This window comes from Sus scrofa, unplaced genomic scaffold, assembly GCF_000003025.6.
Source record: "Sus scrofa isolate TJ Tabasco breed Duroc unplaced genomic scaffold, Sscrofa11.1 Contig1424, whole genome shotgun sequence".
Lineage (NCBI taxonomy): Eukaryota > Metazoa > Chordata > Mammalia > Artiodactyla > Suidae > Sus > Sus scrofa.
Window position 1 is genome coordinate 4,339 of NW_018084872.1, and position 18,528 is coordinate 22,866.

At 44.4% G+C, this 18,528-nt stretch overlaps 1 protein-coding gene across 1 annotated transcript in view; it reads right to left on the reverse strand.

Moving 5' to 3' along the window:
• Positions 1-6,674: 6,674 nt before the first annotated feature.
• The window catches only part of LOC106506226 (transforming acidic coiled-coil-containing protein 1), a 54,117-nt gene continuing 42,263 nt past the window's right edge, over positions 6,675-18,528 (reverse strand). The window contains 6 exon segments of the mRNA XM_021081309.1: positions 6,675-6,870; positions 8,229-8,349; positions 12,374-12,480; positions 12,994-13,154; positions 14,656-14,699; positions 16,747-16,823. Coding sequence (XP_020936968.1) covers positions 6,802-6,870; positions 8,229-8,349; positions 12,374-12,480; positions 12,994-13,154; positions 14,656-14,699; positions 16,747-16,823 — 579 coding nt within the window. The 3' untranslated portion in view covers positions 6,675-6,801.

Below are 18,528 nucleotides of genomic sequence, written 5' to 3' on the forward strand. Positions count from 1 at the left end.
CATCAGCTCAGGTTTCAGTATGTCACCTTTCCCTGTATTTTTGTTTTGAGTGTGCACAGAGGAGCATGTCCTAGAAATCATGAATTTACTTACCTCATTGGACAGAATGTCAGTCTTTTACCATTTTTTTTGGTATTGTTTTGGGGCGTGTCTCATGCTTCTGTTGCATGGTTTTGTTGCTAAGCAAGCCTGCTTTGTAGAGTGATCGGTAGCTTACACGAGTCTCCCATATTTTCTTCTCTACTTACAATCCCCTAGGGGGACTGAATATTTACTCACCTACTTTGTCCCGTTACTCTCTCCCTAGCCCTAGCACACTTACTTATATCTAAACAGATTTCATGAAGCAATGTTTACCCTTAATTTGTGCAATGCACTCCATCTCCTGCTTTATTTTCTTTTAATTTACATCAAGTATGTGATTTATTAATGTACGTAATTGATGAAATGCCGTGCCCACCTCCTTCAGCCGTTTTACAGGATTCCCTCCAGGCAGTTCAGGAACCCCGTTAGAATTATTCTTTTTAGAAACTTTACAGGCTGCTGTGTCTTATGATGTGGGTTAGTGACACTGCTTGAGCTTCCTTAGTGGGTCCCCACGTAAGTTGCAAATGGAGCCTTAACTGGCCTTTTCTTTTTTTCTGGCTGCGCCATCAGCATTCAAATGTTCCCGTACCAGGGATCAAACCCATGCCACAGCAACAACCTGAGCCACTGCAGTGGCAATGCCAGATCCTTAACCCACTGTGCCACAAGGGAACACATTAACTGGCCTCTTAATTTACTTTTTTTTTTTGTCTTTTTGCTTTGTCTAGGGCCGCTCCCACAGCATATGGAGGTTCCCAGGCTAGGGGTCTAATCGGAGCTGTAGCCAGCGGCCTACGCCAGAGCCACAGCAACGCGGGATCCGAGCCGCGTCTGCAACCTACACCACAGCTCACGGCAACGCCGGATCGTTAACCCACTGAGCAAGGGCAGGGATCGAACCCGCAACCTCATGGTTCCCAGTCGGATTAGTTAACCACTGCGCCACGATGGGAACTCCAACTTACCTTTTTCACAACACCTTGAGCCCTGTCTCCTACCCCTTTAAAGGGAGAGTTGGCCTGACTAGAACTGAAAAAATTTTTCCTGGTATTAACCTAGAAGAAACAGAAAACGTCAACTATTTTCTGTGGGCCGTGCTGAAATGTTTCCACAATTCTGGCTGATCCTGAAATCTTTAAAAGTCAGAAAGCCAGGGTGACTTAGGTCCTTATGACTTGAAATATACCAGGGCAGACAAGCAGTCTGCGTACAAAACCAAGAAGCACCCAATTAAATACTTGATGCAAAGGCATGAAAATTTATGTGGAAAGTCTGAATTCCAAAGTTTGTTTTTAATTGCACACCCAACCAAATGCATAAAATCCCACAAAATGACTAGAGTGGAAATGTCATCTTTTCTATTTTTAGACTAAGCTACAGCACTCAGAAAAGCAAGTCTGTCATGAAATCTTCACATTTGGGGTAAAATGACATATAACCAGGAAAAGAAAAAAAAAAAAAAAAGCCTGTAGACTGTCACATCTAACAGTGGTAAACAGTTTTTATTCAGGCAATGAAACATGGAAAAAATATATTAGTAATCATTATAATAATTTCATTTGTGTGAGTATAACTTTTACAAATATTTACCTGACATATAAAAGGGAAATTACTTGTGCATATAAAATTTATGTAGATGATTATTCCACACAACACAATCCTGATAGCAGTAGTCAATGCAGCGTTACATTCCCCCGGAAGAGGCTGCTCACGAGCCTCACAGCGCCCGTGGGGACACAGTGGAAGCAGATGTGCAATTAGTCAACATTTACTCATTGGCACGTTAGTACACATGGGTCTCTACTGGCAAACACACACTTGCTAAAATCAACACCGAAAAGGTTGCTGCTACCTCTGAGGTTTAAAGGAAAGGTCTGGATCCTGTCCCACTGCCAGGAAGGACCAGGGCTGAGGCTGAGGGTGTGTAACCTGCAGGTTGCCCTGCATTGGGATGGGGGTGGAGGATGGGGTGACGGCGGGGTTATGGGGGCGGATGGGATGAATGGTGGTTTCCCATTTCACGTTTTTGTATGCCCACTTGAAAATTATTCGTAGAGTACTGGTTAACAATGTGACTAGGAAATTGCTTTGGGGAGCGTGTTTCAGATACCACTAAGGGGCAAAGGAGGAGAAAGTGGCGTCTTTACAGTTCTAAAGTGACGAATGGATATGGGGAAGGTTCAGGCCACACTTCAGCTCCAGGCCTGGCCTCCACCAACTGAGTTACAGCATCAGACAGGCTGCCATGGGCCAGCATCACACGCAGCATCTCTGAAGTACAATTATAACAAGGGTGTGTGTGTGTGTGTGTGTGTTTGTGTGTTTGTGTGTGATAGCTGTAACCACGTTATAGTTAATAGTCATTCCTTAGGAATCTTGTTTGTTGGAATCTAACTGCATGCTAAGAGGCACAGAAATGGGATTGCATTTGGACGAAAAACTAGGAAAAGTGCAATCTTTAGTCTCCAGAATGCTAGCTCTGGACACTAGGAGTGATCTTCCCTGGAAAGGCTGTTCCCATCACCTTCCACAGGAGATCCTTAGAAGCATCTATTACATCCATTCCTCTGCCTTTACTACATGGGAGACTCAAGGTTTAAGTGATAAACTGCTTCCTTAAAAATCACAGGAACCTGGAGGCCAGCCAAACACTTTTTTGGACAGAAGTCTCCTGAGAATACTTCCTTATTAAAATCTTTGAAGAAGATGACTTTCTAGACCTTTGGCTTGACATTCTGGGACTCCCAGATTATAGCTGTTCTTTTATAAGCAAATAATAATCTGCTATCTTCTAAATTCTTCAGAATATTTACATCTCTGCCTTACAAATGCTTTGCCTGAATCATTTTCTCCTTCCACACCGAATTTCTCTCTTCCCAACAAGAGGATACAGTGAGAAACCATCTGAGTCTGCGAGCAAGCTTGCCCGGTCTCAAAACTACAAAGAAGAGATAGCAGCTGTGGACAGTTCATGATGGAGAGGGCTCCCCACTGCAGCAAAAAAAAAACAAAATGAAAAGAAAGGGGAAATTTAGAGTCTCTACTCCACTTAAAAAAAAAAAAAAAAAAAAAAAAAAAAAAGATGTGCTGAATGCTCCCAGCTCATGCACACAGACCTAACTTCCTGCTCTTTACAATTCCACTCGGAGGGTCAAAGTCACCAGGTCCTCTGTTGCCTTTTGTCCAAAGGAGTGCTTCACTCCGGCTGCACAGAGGCAGCCCAGGAACATTTGCGGCACTTGACCCTCCCAGGGTGTCATTAGCACGAATTCGAAGCTACCTAAAAAATAGCTAAGTATGTGCGTGAGAGCTGCAGAAAGCGTGGGACAGGCAAGAAAGGGCAACTAGCTGAAGAAAGAGTCAACTGAAGTCAGACCCCCAAAAGGAATCGTCAGTCTTCCCCTGGGTTCTGGATCATTCTGGAAGGCTGCCAGGTCCTCAGGGCTTTATTTACCCTCAGGTGCTCCTCACTTCTTAACTTGGGCTGGACCTGAAGATGCCAGAATCCACGCCAGCCAATTGGGTTTCTCAGTGTTGCCAGAACGGTCTTACAGAAGGTTTGGGCAGGTCACCCACCACCTGCTAGAAGCGTCTCCAAATAAATTAAATTTGGGGTGGCTTGACTGTCAATGACTGGCTGACCAAGGGACAAACTGCAGTTTGTCTGTCTTACATTAAATCTTCTGATTAAAACTTTTTTTTTTTTTTGGTCTTTAAAAAACAATTTTATGGCTGCACCTGCAGCATATGGAAGTTCCCAGGCCAGGGTGTGAATCGGAGCTGCAGCTGCCGGACCTACGCCACAGCCACGGCAACACCAGATTCTTAACCCACTGAGCAAGGTCAGGGATCGAACCTACATCCTCTTGGATACTAGTCAGGTTCTTAACCCACTGAGCCACAATGGGAACTCCCTGATTAAAACAGTTTTAGGTAAAGATGTTCTAGCTACACTTTGGCAAAGTCAAAAACTTAAGAGTCATGGCTCTGGATTCAGAGCCCTGACAAGACCACTTTCAGCTCCTAAACCACCACCCAGGCCAGCAGCTTCCTCACCCTCCTTCATGTCTGTCACTGGGTGTATTACTGCCCAAGTCATGAGTAATTTGGCCTGCCCATGTTTTGAAGCAAAACTGGAAGCTATGTTCTTACACTCCAGAGCAATAAGGTTTTTTTCCCTTATTATTTTTTAAAATAAACATACTTCTTTCTGCCTAGTATACTCTCTTGATGTGCCAGCTGTATAAGCTACATTTTTCTTCTTGTTGGAGGATATCCGCACATTAAATTAGGAGGAGAATCATCTCCTTGTAATGGTCATGGCTGAGGGGCCAGTGGCAACGACTTACTTAATGTGGGCCTTTTCATTTTCCTTGTGCCGCAACTTTATTCTGTTTATTCTAGTTTTATCAGGGGTCTCTTCGCACCAGTGTGCTCAGGAAGGATTGTCATCACCTTGTGTTTCAACACACAGCTACTTTTTTCAATACACAAGAAGCCTAAAAACAGGACTAAGCGTTTGTAACAGAGACCACTATAAGCCTTTCATGCGTCCAACAGAGAAATAGAAAACACGTGGATTATGTCACCAAAACCCAGCAGCAAAAAGGTTTAGCAACGTTTTTTTTTTTTTTTCCCCCCTGCAAAACGCCAAGTTAAGTTTCTCTAGGGTTTAAAGAGGCCGCTGGTGACCCCACCAGGAGACACCTGTTCCTCCAAGATCCCTATGACGGCATTCGTAATCAAGCCATGGGGACTGCTTTCAAGGCCCAAATGATTGTCAAGTCACTTCTCCAAACACAGAACATGTCTGTGGTTCTTTTTTTTTTTTCCTCATATAAAATGTTAAGACAACAGGCTTTAAAATACAGCCTAAGCACCAATTAGGATAAATGCATATAGGGGGAAAAAAAACGGGACTTCTGGCTTCAAAAGACTTTACTGACCTCCCTGGGGCTAAAGATTGCACCCGTGTGAATAGCACAGGCTAAAGAAAAAAGGTCACCTTTAAAGAGCTACGGAGGGTCTCCACTAGGCACAGGTCATTGCTGAAGGTGGATCATGCAATAGTTCACGAGAAAAGTACGAGAACTTACGTGTACCGAAGATAGCGCTTATCACCATGAAGACGGTCAGGGTGTTCGGATTAAGACAAAAGAGTGCTTGAAAACACCTGCGTGGGTTTGGTTTTGCCTGTCAAATGGGAGGGTACACTGGGTAGACGGGAAATCTCCATTCCGGGGTCAAGGGTCCCCGCCACTCTGAATGGGAGTCTGAGAACAGCTAGAAGAATTTGGTTTGGTAGGGGGTGGGGTTGCTGCTCACTGCACCCACCTTCCTCAGTACTCAAATAGCCTTGGCTTAAAAATATTCAAAATGTGCCAATTTTTGGAGTGGTTCACATGAATTTTTTCCTGCCTGTTTTTGTTACAAATTCTACTGAGTTTGAAAGGATTTTTTTTTGTTGTTGTCCTTTGAAAAAAAAACCCCAAAAAACTAAAACCTGAAGAATAATGCATCACATTTGCAAAAATCCAACCATTGCTTCACCTCATAATTGCTAGTGGGGTTCATTAAACAGATCCATCTAAACCTTAAATGAGGAGGTTTTCTTTGCCTATTTCAAATAGAAATATAAAGAGAGAGTGAATGTTGATTTTGTAGCAACAAAAGGAGACAGATGGCTCCACGACAGACTTGCCAGACCCCAGCTGTGAGGGAACCACGGTCCAGAGAGCCAGTCACTCTGGCTTGGCCGTCTAACCCCAAAGGGGCTACACATCCAGGCTGAGGAGCGTCCCAGTACTGGGGTGACAGGACATGTGGGCCAACAGGCTCCCTCAACATGTCACCTGAGTCTGAAGTGACAAGTCACACCAGGTACCAAGTCTCAGGGCCTCACAGCTCCAATCCCCCAAATTCTGAAGTTAGCCTTCTGAGCCAGGACTCTGTTTCAAAATAGGGTTTTACATTTATGGAACACGCTCTTCTCTAGAGATGGTCTTATCTGACTATGCTTTAGGGGAGAAGACCCAGCAGCACAAATAAACACGTGTGTGTGTGTGTGTGAGAGAGAGAGAGAGAGAGCATGTGCGCCTGTGTGAGAGCATATATGTGTATGTGTGAGCGTGTGCACGTGTGAGCGTGTGTGTGCGCGCGTGAGTGTGTGCACCTGTGTGAGAGCTTGCTTGTATGTATGTGTGAGCGTGTGCATAAATGGGTATCAGAGTCCCTTCTTGCCTATAAGCTGGAAGTAACAAGAAGCCAATTTATCTCCTCAAATAAAACCACTCATACTGAGAATGAAATTTAAAAGATGAATTAAAAAAAAAATCAGGTGGTGGACAGGAGATGGTCCCAAAGGTGGCCACAAACTCATAAACTGAATGCACTTGGGGAAAGTAAAGACAACTTTAAATCCAACTAAAGATGGAGAACTCCCAGTGGCCTTGGCAGCCCGTCTAACCGAGACGGGATGGCCAGGCGAGCCCCTCCTTTGGTGGTTGTGCAAACTCCAGACCTCCCTCCGGGCTGTTGCTTCAAAAGCAAAGCGGGACAGGCAGCAGTAGGCATGTGCTTTCGTGAAGTTTTTTTTTTTTTTTTTTTCTTTTTTTTCTCTTCTCTGCAAAGGGGCAATTATTCCTGGATAAGGCAAGATAATCATGGTCACGAGAGAAGCAGCCAAATGCAGATCTGCTGAGCTAACCGGGGTACTCAGTCTGTCTTTCCCAGCTTTGCAATCAGCTCATCACAGATTTTCGTCAGTTCTTCGATTTCTTGGTTCTGAAAGGCAAGGGATGTGATTACATGGTTTGTGTCCTGAGAGAGGATCACGGTCAAAGGGTCCCAAGTCCCAAGGCTGAACTCTACCAAGGCATCCTAGACTCAGTGGTCCTTACCTTTTCTCCATCACCAGCCCTTTAAAGGCAAGCTCCATACCTTCTTCCCGGGACAACGGTCACATGTTCACAAAGTTATGCTTAAGTTGAGCAGGGGGTGAGGGTATCCCCTTTCAAGTCTGTCCTCAAAACTCTTAGTTCTCAAATTTTCTTGTTAGCATAGGAATTGCATGGGGCTATTTGTGAAAAACACAACTATCTGGGCCTCATTCTATCCATCAGCATCTCCAGGGACTTGGGATTCTGGAGTTGGAGTAATTCAGAAAACACTGTCTTAGGGGTTTATCAGACCCCACGATAAAAGACCCTGCCCCGGCTGAATGGATGCCACAGAACATGACTGGAGACATAGTAAGAAAAGCCCTAGAGGCACACACAAAATGAGGTCTAAGAACCGCTGAGGAGCGAGAGATAGATATCGTTATCAACACTGATTTTTACTTATCTAGCAGTTTCCCAGCCACAGCACTGCTGACATGTGGGTGGCTCGGTCTTGGCTGTGGAGCTGTCCCGTGCACTGTGGGATGTTTATTAGCAACATTTCTGGCCTCCGCCCACTAGAGGCCCATAGCATCTCCCAGCTGGACAACCAAGTACACTCCAGATGTTCTGAAAGAGCCCCTGGAGGGTACGATTGCAATAAGGGGGGAGACAGGTTCACATATTACATAAAAAATGAAAAGAGGAGCTCCCATCGTGGCGCAGTGGTTAATGAATCCCACTAGGAACCATGAGGTTGCGGATTCGATCCCTGGCCTTGCTCAGTGGGTTAAGGATCCGGTGTTGCCGTGAGCTGTGGTGTAGGTTGCAGACGTGGCTCGGATCCTGCGTTGCTGTGGCTCTGGTGTAGGCTGGCAGCTACAGCTCCAATTCGACCCCTAGCCTAGGAACCTCCATATGCCGTGGGAGCGGCCCTAGACAAGGCAAAAAGACAAAAAAAAAAAAAAAAAAAGAAAGAAAGAAAGAAAAGAAGAAAGGTAGCTTCAGACCCTAACTAAACATTTGCTCTACAGACCTTGGGTTAACGCAGCTTCCTCTGCACTCTGCCTGTAGGAGGGCCACTGATAAGCTCTTGGGTTTAATGCTTCATCTTGTCTGTCTCCACCTGAGTCAGTTCCCAAAGGAGCTGGACCAAAGTATCCGAGTGAAGGGATAAGCGCCCTTCCTCCAGACCCACAAAAAGGGAGCCGCAGCCAAGGAGAACCAGAGATCGCTGTGGTGGTCACACTTCGCCCCTCTTACCTTCTGCTGCAGGGCCCTCTCCAGGGACTCCACCTTCATCTGCTCTTTCCGGAGCCCCGCATGCAGAGCAGCGCTCTCAGCCTTGGCTTTTGTTCGAACCTGAGCAATCTCTTCATTGGCTCTGGTGATGGAATGAAGGGGCAAAAAGCACATGGTCGGTCGTCAGTCACAGCTCAAGAGCCAGGATGCTAATTGCTGATGTCTGTGAGACACAGACTTCATGACAGAGGAAAGACAGGAATTGCCGAGCTATGTAATTCAACTTAAGTCAGGATATGGGCCATCGTCATCTATGAAGCAGAGACCTACACATGATTTTACTAATAAGATGCAAAAGGAAAAACTTAAAACTGTAAATATGGAGTTCCCACTGCAGTGCAATGGGATTGGAGGCATCTCTGCAGTGCCAGGATGCAGGTTTGATCCCCAGCCTGGCACAGTGGGTCAAAATGATTCAGTGTTGCTGCAACTGCAGCGGAGGTTGAAACTGCGGCTTAGATGGGATCCCTGGCCCAGGAACTCCATATGACACCCGGCGGCCAAAAAACTACCCTAAAACTCCTAAAAAAACCATAAACGTCAGTTAATAAATAGCCAGTTACTGGATGAAAGGATGCTAAACACTCACTAGTAAGCAGAGGCATGCAAATTAAAATGTACTTTTAAAATGTATCAGATTCACAAAGATGAACAAGGATGATCTTGTTCTGTGTTGGCCAAGATGCAAGGAGACAGGCTCATGTGCTGATGGGGGAATGAAAACGCACAGCCTGCTTTGTGGAGGGTGATGCCCACAGGAACTATTACAGCTTATGAGGCATATGTCCTGACACAGCAGCTCCGTCTCAGTAACCTACCCTCGGCAGCACGCTCCCCTGGCACCATGGCGAGTGCACAGTGACATTCACGAAAGCACTGTTTGCAACAGAAAGGGTGTGAAACTGTCTAAACCTATCAACTAAAGGAATGGAACAGTCTACAGCCTGATGAAGGTAATCAGACTGAGCGAGAAGTTCTGACATGAAAAAAGGCCACGATATACAATTAAATGAAAACGGAAACTTATATTATATGACTCCACACACACACATATATATGTACACACACATATATATATACACACACAGAGACACACACGTGTATATATATATGTACATGTATACATATGTAAAAGTCCAGGGAGTTCCCACTGTGGCGCAGCAGAAACAAATCCAACCAGTATCCATGACGATGTGGGTTCTATCCCTGGCCTCACTCAGTGGGTTAAGGATCCAGTGTTGCTGTGAGCTGTGGTGTAGGTCACAGACACAGCTCAGATCTGACGTTGCTGTGGCTGAAGCATAGGCTGGCAGCTGTAGCTTCCATTCGACCCCTAGCCCCGAACCTCCATATACTGCAGGTATGGCCCTTAAAAAAAAAGAAAAAAAAAAAAAAAAAAGAAGAAGAAGCCATGTTGGGTAGTACATGCAAAGGCTCACAGAAAAGACCAGAAGGACACATGATAAACATTTGGAAGTGAGAACGGGAAAGTGGGGACTTAAAAGGCTTTGCAAACAGGAAGATGGCAAAATATACAAGTATGTATTACTTTTTAGTTAAAAAATAAAGTTGGAGGCATCCTTCTTACATTCTTTATTCCCCAGGATAAATTCCAAATGTATCAGATTTAAGGATTAAAAAATTAAACCCTAAAAGTACTAGAGGGAAAGCATGAGAGAATGTTTTACATTCAGCAGAGAGAAGCTCTTTGTTGTGATGACAGGAAATTGTAAAGCTATAAAAGAAATGATTGATAAATTTCACTATACGAAAGAGACTTTCTGCATATCAAAAAACATTATGGGCAGACTCCTGGGTATATGCCCAGAGAAAACCATCATCCAAAAAGATACATTCACCCCACTGTTCATTGCAGCACTATTCACAACAGCCAAGACATGGAAGCAACCTAAATGTCCAACAGATGAATGGATAAAGATATGGTACATATACAGAATAGAATACTACTCAGCCATGAGAAAGAATGAAACAACTCCATTTGCAGCAACATGGATGGAACTAGAGATTATCATACTAAGTCAGACAGTGAAAGACAAACATCATATGAGATCACTTATATGCAGAATCTAAAAAAATGATACTGTGTCTAGTCACTTATGATGGAGCATGATAATGTGAGAAAAAAGAATGTATACATGTATGTGTAACTGGGTCACCATGCTGGACAGTAGAAAAAAAATAATGTATTGCGGAAATAAAAAAAATAAAAAATTAAAAAATGATACAAATGAACTTATTTATAAAACAGAAATATACTCATAAGCTTCGAAAACAAACTATGGTTACCAAAGAGGAAAGGAGGGGGTGAGGGATGGACTGGGGGTTTAGGACTGGCACATGCCCATTACTGTATATGGAATGGATGATCAAGGGGGACCTGCTGCATAGCACAGAGAACTTCACCTAATATTCTGTGATAACCTAAATGGGAAAAGAATCTGAAAAAAAATGGATGTGTGTATAGTGTAGCTGAGTCACTCTGTTGTGCAGCAGAAATAATCACAGCATTGTAAATCAACTATACTTCAATAAAACTTTTAAAAAAGGAAAAAAAAAAAAAAAACCACTATGAGCGGAGGAGCCTAAAGATAAATAACAAATGGGAAGAATTATTCACAACTTATATCACAAAAGGCTGCCATCCTTAATACATTTATATTTAAAATATATAAACTCACAATAGAAAACCAGATGAAGAACAGTCATTCACAGTAAAGCAAACAGATGTGTAGATGGCCACTAAATACATTTAATTTCAATCATAAGATAAACATGAATCCAAATTACATTGAATAAATAAAAATAAAAAATAAATTGAAAATAAATAAATAAATAATTGAAAAAAAATGCTGCTGCTTGCCAAAAAATAAAAAAGTCCCAACTAAATGGAATTACCATCTTTCATTGGTTAGAACTGCGAAAAAACAAAAATGTGATCTGTTGGCAAAGTTGTAGGGACAAGAGTCGCTCTCATACATTGTGTAGGGCTGTAAAGTAATAAAAGTCTAACAAGGAGTCAAGGAGTTCCCTGGTGGCTCAGTGAGTTAAGGAGCTGGCATTGTCACTGCTATAACGTAGGTTCCACCCCTGGCCCAGGGAACTTTTTGCAGACCCTTCTAACACAGAGATCTCACCCAACACTTCCAAGTGATAATCGTACAAGGTTACTTATTGCAGAGCTGTCTGCAGCAGAAGGTTCCAAATAACCTACATGTCCAGCAGGAAGGGACTGGTAGATGAAGGAAATATTCCAACAATGGAATATCATGTGGCTGTTAAAAAAAAAAAATAAGGAAGCTCTTCATGGGTTGACATGAAAAGAATTTCCAAAATACACTGCTAAATGAAAAAAGCAAGGGTATGCTATCGCCTGCATTAAAAAAAAAAAAAAAAAAAAAAAGATTCTCACCACATTTTTAAAAATGGTAATTATGTGACGAGATGACCATTAGCTAACACCAAGGTGCTGGACAGTGCTGCGCGTATCAAATCAAGGAGTTGCACACCTTAAACTTATATAAGGTCACTCGTCAACTATAGCTCACCAAACTGGGAGGAAAAAGAAGGAAAAAGTATGTCTGGGAGGATGATAGAATGATGATGATCTGGGGTGAGGAAAGAAGCGGGAACTCAGTGGAAGGGAGATGGGGTGGGAGGGAGAGACTATATCTTTTTAGTCTTGTGAACTATGTGACCATTCTACCTATTCAAAAATAAAACAGGAGTTCCCATTGCAGCTCAGTGGGTTAAGGACCCGACATAGTGTCCGTGAGGATGTGGGTTGGATCCCTGGCCTCACTAAGTGGGTTAAGGATCCGGCGTTGCTGCGAGCTGTGGTGTAGGTCACAGATGCAGCTTGGATCCCACACTCGGGTGGCTGCTGTGCAGGCCACCAGCTGTGGCTCCAATTAGACCCTGAGCCAGATGTAGCAGTAAAAAGAAAAACAAAGCAAAACACACACACACACACACACACACACACACACACACACACATGCAAATGCAATCTGCAGTTTTGAAACACTGCCTCTGTCCATCTCCCAAGGACATCACGGCAAATAATATTCTCATGCACAGGCTCTTACTTGTCTAGTTTTTCTTCCGCGTGGATTTTCAGGGCTTGGTACCGCTGCTCCTCTTGTTTAACTCTGGCTAAGTAATCCTGAGCACATTTTTTCAAGGCTTCTTCATTCTGCTCCCAAGCGACAGTTTAAAATGAAAAAATGAAGGAAAAAAAAAAAAAAGGTCATTTGGAAATTTTACACTTACTTTCTTCTAGAATACGCAGCCTGAATTTTTCACTGCTATGGCCAGACTCCCTTTCACTTTTCCTAATATTCATTGGGCGAATCAGGAAAAGGGATATTTCTGAATCAATAAAAGGGACATTTCTAGAATTCTCCTAAGGACTGAGGGTCACGCGGTTCTTACACTCAGTCCCACATTCTGGCTGTGTCCAGGGCTCACTGGCCTGACCCAGGGGAGGAATGACCAGGACATGCCACCCAGGGGGCCAGATGCCCGAACCACCACAGAAAGAAAAGGGAAGGGCGGGGGGGTGCGGATCTCCAGCTCCGCAGGAACAGAAGATACAAGGACAACAGGGAACTCAACTCCCTGTTTAAAGGCCACCCACACCCCTGGAGCACCCCTGCCCCTAGCAAGGTGACAGCACCAAGGAGACAGAAGGCAAGGGCCAGGCTACCTTCTTGAACCCCTCCAGGACGCCTTTCAGGTTCTCATATCGCCTGAAGAGGTCGGAGAGGGACCTCTCCACGGAGTTGAGGTCGGCCAGCGCCTGCTCCTTCTCCATGCTCAGCTGCTGGAAGCTCTTCTGGGAGGTCATACTCGCCCTCTGTTCGTCTTCTGTGGATCATGGTCAAGAGCAAGGGGGACAAACACTTGACAGCTGCCCCCCTCCCATCCCCCAGGCAGCACCCTGGGTGGGGGCCCAGCAGGGAAGGTGGCAAAGCTTCCACCCTTAGCACTGACATGCTGGCAGGGAGATGCAGCGACTGGTGATGCAGGAGAAACAGCAGGGCAAGAAGTGGGGGTTGTGGTGGCTTTTTAGACCCAGCAGCCTCTGGCAGAGGAGAGATTGGAGCAGAGGCCCAGGGGCAGGAGCTCGCGCAGCTGACCAAGTGGCCAGAGGTGTGGACGGCAGAAAACATCCTCTTGGAAAGACCCGACTCTGACGTAGGGAGCTGGTCCTTACAACAGGGGCTACAAGAGGTTCTCAATCCAATGCAGGAGGGTAAAGCGCTGCCCTTTCTAAAGGCACCAGTGGGTCTGACGCAGGGAAAGCAAAGCTTGCATCAGAGTGAGGACTGAAACAGAGGCCTCCCCCGTCCCGGGGCCACAAAGGACACGAGACTCCATGACCCTGGTGCTAGAAGTCAAGTGTGTGCTGCTCACTAACATGGACCTAATGCAGTGGATGCTCATTATTCGCAATGGCTGTATCTGTGATCTGCCTGTTCCCTAAAACATATATATGACACCAAATCAATATGTGTGGGTCCTTCCCGGCTGTTTGGGGACACAGAGCTAAGAACTGGGGTCAACTGGTAAGACCCTCCTGTCCGAGGACAAATGGAGACATTCTGCGTTGTTTCATACGTGAATAAGCATCCTCTTCGGTCTACTTAAGGCCAGGTTTTTTTTGCACTTTTGTGCTTCCTGCTGGTGATCTGGAAACCGCCCCAAGCCCAGGCTGAAGTGCCATGTTGTGCCCTAAGACTGATATCAGAGGGAACTTTGGGGAAGCCCATGTGCCAGGTGGGCAGCATCCAGGCACGAGCTGCAGCACCATCGGCTGTGAGCTCCATGTTAACAAGTTGACAATATAGACTAAATAAGGTGTCTTTAGACAGAAACACAGGGCAAGGTTATGTATGGACAAAAACCTGGTGAGCACAGGCTCTCAGGAACCCTATGCTCTCCTGAGAAGCAAAACTAACTCGGTGTTTGTGGGCACTTCCTTAACTACTGTAAATGATGAGGATCGGCTGTGTCTTAGTGGTGGGCAGAGGTTTATGTTCTGATTTAAAAACCATCTTTGGGGAGTTCACATCACGGCTCAGTGGTTAACGAATCCGAGTAGGAACCATGAGGTTGTGGGTTCGATCCCTGGCCTTGCTCAGTGGGTTAAGGATCCGGCGTTGCTGTGGCTCTGGCGTAGGCCGGTGGCTATAGGCTCCAATTAGACCCCTAGTCTGGGAACCTCCGTGTGCCGCAGGAGCAGCCCAAGAAATAGCAAAAAGACAAAAAAAAAAAAAAAGAAAGAAAGAAAAGAAAAGAAAAGAAAGAAAAAAAAAAAATCACCTTTGCAGCCTCAGGCTTACACCCAAGAAAGAAATTTCCTTACCGATCATTTGGGCAATGGTCTTCTCATACTCAGCCACAATTTTCCTGAAGCAAACAAACAAAAGAAAAGAGAGCTGTCAGACAGGAGAAGGTGGAGAAATGCCGCCCCAAACAATTCTACACACTGATGTGCTGACAAATTCACAAAGCCCAGTTACCTGCTTTGGGGGCTCTTCTTTTTTGCATTTAACATAAGGCTTGTGAATGTTCAAAAAACTTTTTCTCACGATTTTATGTTTAACCAGGCTTTCACTGTTTATAGAAACAACTTTTGCCTTTTCTCCTCACCTGCATGAACACTCTCCAGGTGATCCATTAACTCTGCTCCAGTGACTCTTTTATGGAGTAATCGTATTACAGACATTCTTGGGGCTCTTCCCAAGAGACCTGATCTGAGTTCAGGCTTTCCTGGCCCCAATCCACTTAAAGGCTGTCAGATTTAGATCCAGCTTGTGAACTGGAGTTTGGCACTTGCCATCAGCCTCTACATGGATTAAATCGTGAGCCACTGCCCTGCTGACCCAAAGCGCTCCCTGAGTGGAGCTCAGCAGTGAGGCACTCTGTTCTCTGGGAAAACTGGAAGAACAGGTCTTCAGATAGTCAGATATTTTTAGGAGAAGATTTTATGAGCCCAATTCTTGCATCTCTTCATATCTAGAAAAACACTGAAATCCTTCAGGATGACTGATGCCTGTGACTAGCAGTGACCTTCATGAGACCAGCAGCAAGTTTCCATGAAAGGTGTGCTCGGCTGCACGCACCTCCCCTCACCTTTATCACATATATCCTGATAGTCCCTCTTTCCTCTTTGGGAATACCGCCACCTGGGCTCTAGATAAGTCAACAAAACAAAGGATGTCACAGTCATCTGCGAACACAGCCACCTCCAAGGGTGAGCCGGTGAGTCCTGAGGGCTGTAAAAACTCAGGATACTGCCCCCACCCAGAGTTGAGGTGCATATCCGAGGAATGATTTCAGGGAGCCCAGACCTCTTTGGTTCCTACTACTGGCCCTTAGTTGCAAAGACTCCTATGCATCCTGGCTCCTCCTCCCTCCCTCCGAGCTGTTTCTCAGGGCTACCTGAGATGCTAATGTCCTAATTTTGCCCCAAATAAAACTTAACTCTCAACTTTCAAGTTGTGCATTTTTTTTTATGTCAACAAGGTTTTATTTATTGTCTTAATTTCAGAAGTATTTTAGTTATTCTAATATCTTTCAAGATCACCCTGCCATGTTAACCTTTCTTTGTGCAAAGTTCAATCTTTTCCCAACCCTGTCCAGGGTTGGGGGTGTCTCCCTGTGGCCCTTCAGTGAAAAGTGACCACTCCCCCACTCCTCACTGCTGGTGCCCATCACTTTGACCCTGCATCTTGGGGAGCTGCTGTGAGCTCCCCAAGGTCAGGGGCTGTGCTTTCCTCCCCATGATGCCAGCTCAGGGACTTAACTCCAGTAAATGCTTAAAAACCCAAAAAATACAAGGGCCACAAATTAGAGTGATCATACTGAAAATGTTTCTTAATCATTCAAGTGCTGACTGCACTGTTTCTAAGTTATTTATGCTCCCACCCCCCACTCTTTGATGCCATCTTTAGTAATTTCACAGCTGCTAATTCTAGGGAGTGAGCAGCAAAAATAAAAGGATTTCGATTTAAAGTCTGTTTTATTTCCTGTGGATATGCTTTTTATCATCTATTTCGTTGTTATGAAATCTGAAGCTACCGTGTGTAACTCATTTTAGAAAAAGATTATAAATCATAATGCTTCCATAACTGAATATGTCAATAAAAATCTTATTACTCTATTGAAAATGGATGTTTCTGCACACATTGGTCCTTTCAAAAGACAGCTATGTGGGCTCTGCTTATTTGTAATGTTCTGAACAATCCAAAATAAGCTACAGCATTTGAATATGTAAGTGGTCAGCAGTACTCATGAAATGACATCATCAATCACAAGTTCAGGTGCAACTAGCAACGCCCTGAAGTTCTCATCAGCTGGTTCTATGGAAAGAGGATACTGTCATCACTTCCTTTGAGTTAAATCTAATAACTGCAAAAGGTACCCATCCCATCCCCCAAACCTCCAGGCTAACCTCATCTCCAAGACTTCTTGTCGGGTTTCTTCATATTTTTTCTTCCATTCATTTGCTTCAATCTCTTTAGTGATTATCTAGATTACAAAGGAGATAAAGCTTGGTTTTACCTATTCACTTTCTTACAGTTTGAATTTAAGGTTAGAGACTAAAAACAACACACAACCAGGTCCACCCCAAGTTATTCAATCTACATTAAGGATGTAAGCCTTGGAGTTCCCTGGTGGCCCAGTGGGTTAAGGATCAAGCATTGCTACTGCTGTGGCACAGATTTGATCCATGGCTTGGGAACTTCTGCATGCCATAGGGGTGTTCCCCCCCCACCCCCGCCAAAAGAATGTATGCCTCCACATCTGGATATAAAGCTGTCACAAACTGGGGGAATTGCTCTCAGCCACACAGGAAGCTGGAATGTGGTCATCAGAGTGAAAGTGAGCAGAACGTCTCCTAGGAAAGGTCCAAGTGGTAATTACAACCTCTGTGCACTGCACCTCGGTCAGGGTCTGGCTCTCAGCCCAGAACACTGTTGCATCAGGTCACCAGCTAAGCCACGTCTGGCAGAGACTCACCTTAACCAAGGTAGGTGCCAGAGCACCGATTTAATCAGGACGAAAAATGAAATGGCCACAAAATCAGAGCGGCAGGAGCTGGCATAACCAGATACTATCTTTCTGCAGAGATTTCAGGCTGAGTCAGGATGGGGCTGGGAAGTTCAGTGCCTCAGGAGATGCAAGATCTTGCTCGTCAGAACCTGTATCCCTATGTTTGGGACACTGGCGCTAATACTCTAGATTCATGACCTCAAACTCCACTTGCTCTGCACAGAGCTTAGAAGGGCATCTGCTATTCTCCTTTGATTACATGTCTCTGTGCTTCTCTCTGGTACTTTCTTTCTTTCTTTTGATGCCATTCATCAGAATCTCAAGAACTAGAAATCAGCCTGTCTGCTTCAAGGGACCAGGCACATCCTTGCTCTGATGCATTTGGTGGTCCTCTCGTAATTTTAACTCTCAGGAGAAAAATGAAGTTGTTTTTCTCATTTATAAGACTTTGTGGGACCTCCTTACCACAGCTCTCAAGTTTCAACAACAGGACTAGCTGACTCCCCATATTATCAACATATTGGTGTGTTTTAAAGGTTTGAAAGAGTTAGGTCAGAGGTATTTAATTACTCTTATATTATAAAAATAAAATTGCTACACAGAGGGGATAATCTTAAAAAAAAAAAAAAAGGTGAAACCTAATGTAAATCAATACTATAATGAGGTATCACCTCACACTGGTCTGAATGGCCATCATCAAAAAGTCTATAAACAATAAATGCTAGAGAGGGTGCAAAGAAAAGGGAACCCTCCTACACTGTTGGTGGGAATGTAAATTGGTGCCTCCTCTATGGAAAACAGTATGGAGGTTCCTCAAAAAACTAAACACAGAACTAGCATATGATCCAGCAATCCCACTCCTGGGCATCTATCCAGAAAAAATCATAATTCAAAAAGATACATACATCGCTATGTTCACTGAAGCACTATTTACAACAGCCAAGACATGGAGGCAAACTAAATGTCTATTGATAGAGGGATGGATAAAGAGGTGGTACGTACCTATAATGGCATATTACTCATCCATAAAAAGAATGAAAGGAGTTCCCGTTGTAGCTCAGCAGTTAATGAACCCGACTAGTATCTGTGAAGACCCAGATTTGATCCCTGGCCTCGCTCAGTGGGTTAAGGATCTGGCATTGCTATGAGCTGTGGTGTAGGCTGGCAGCTACAGCTTTGA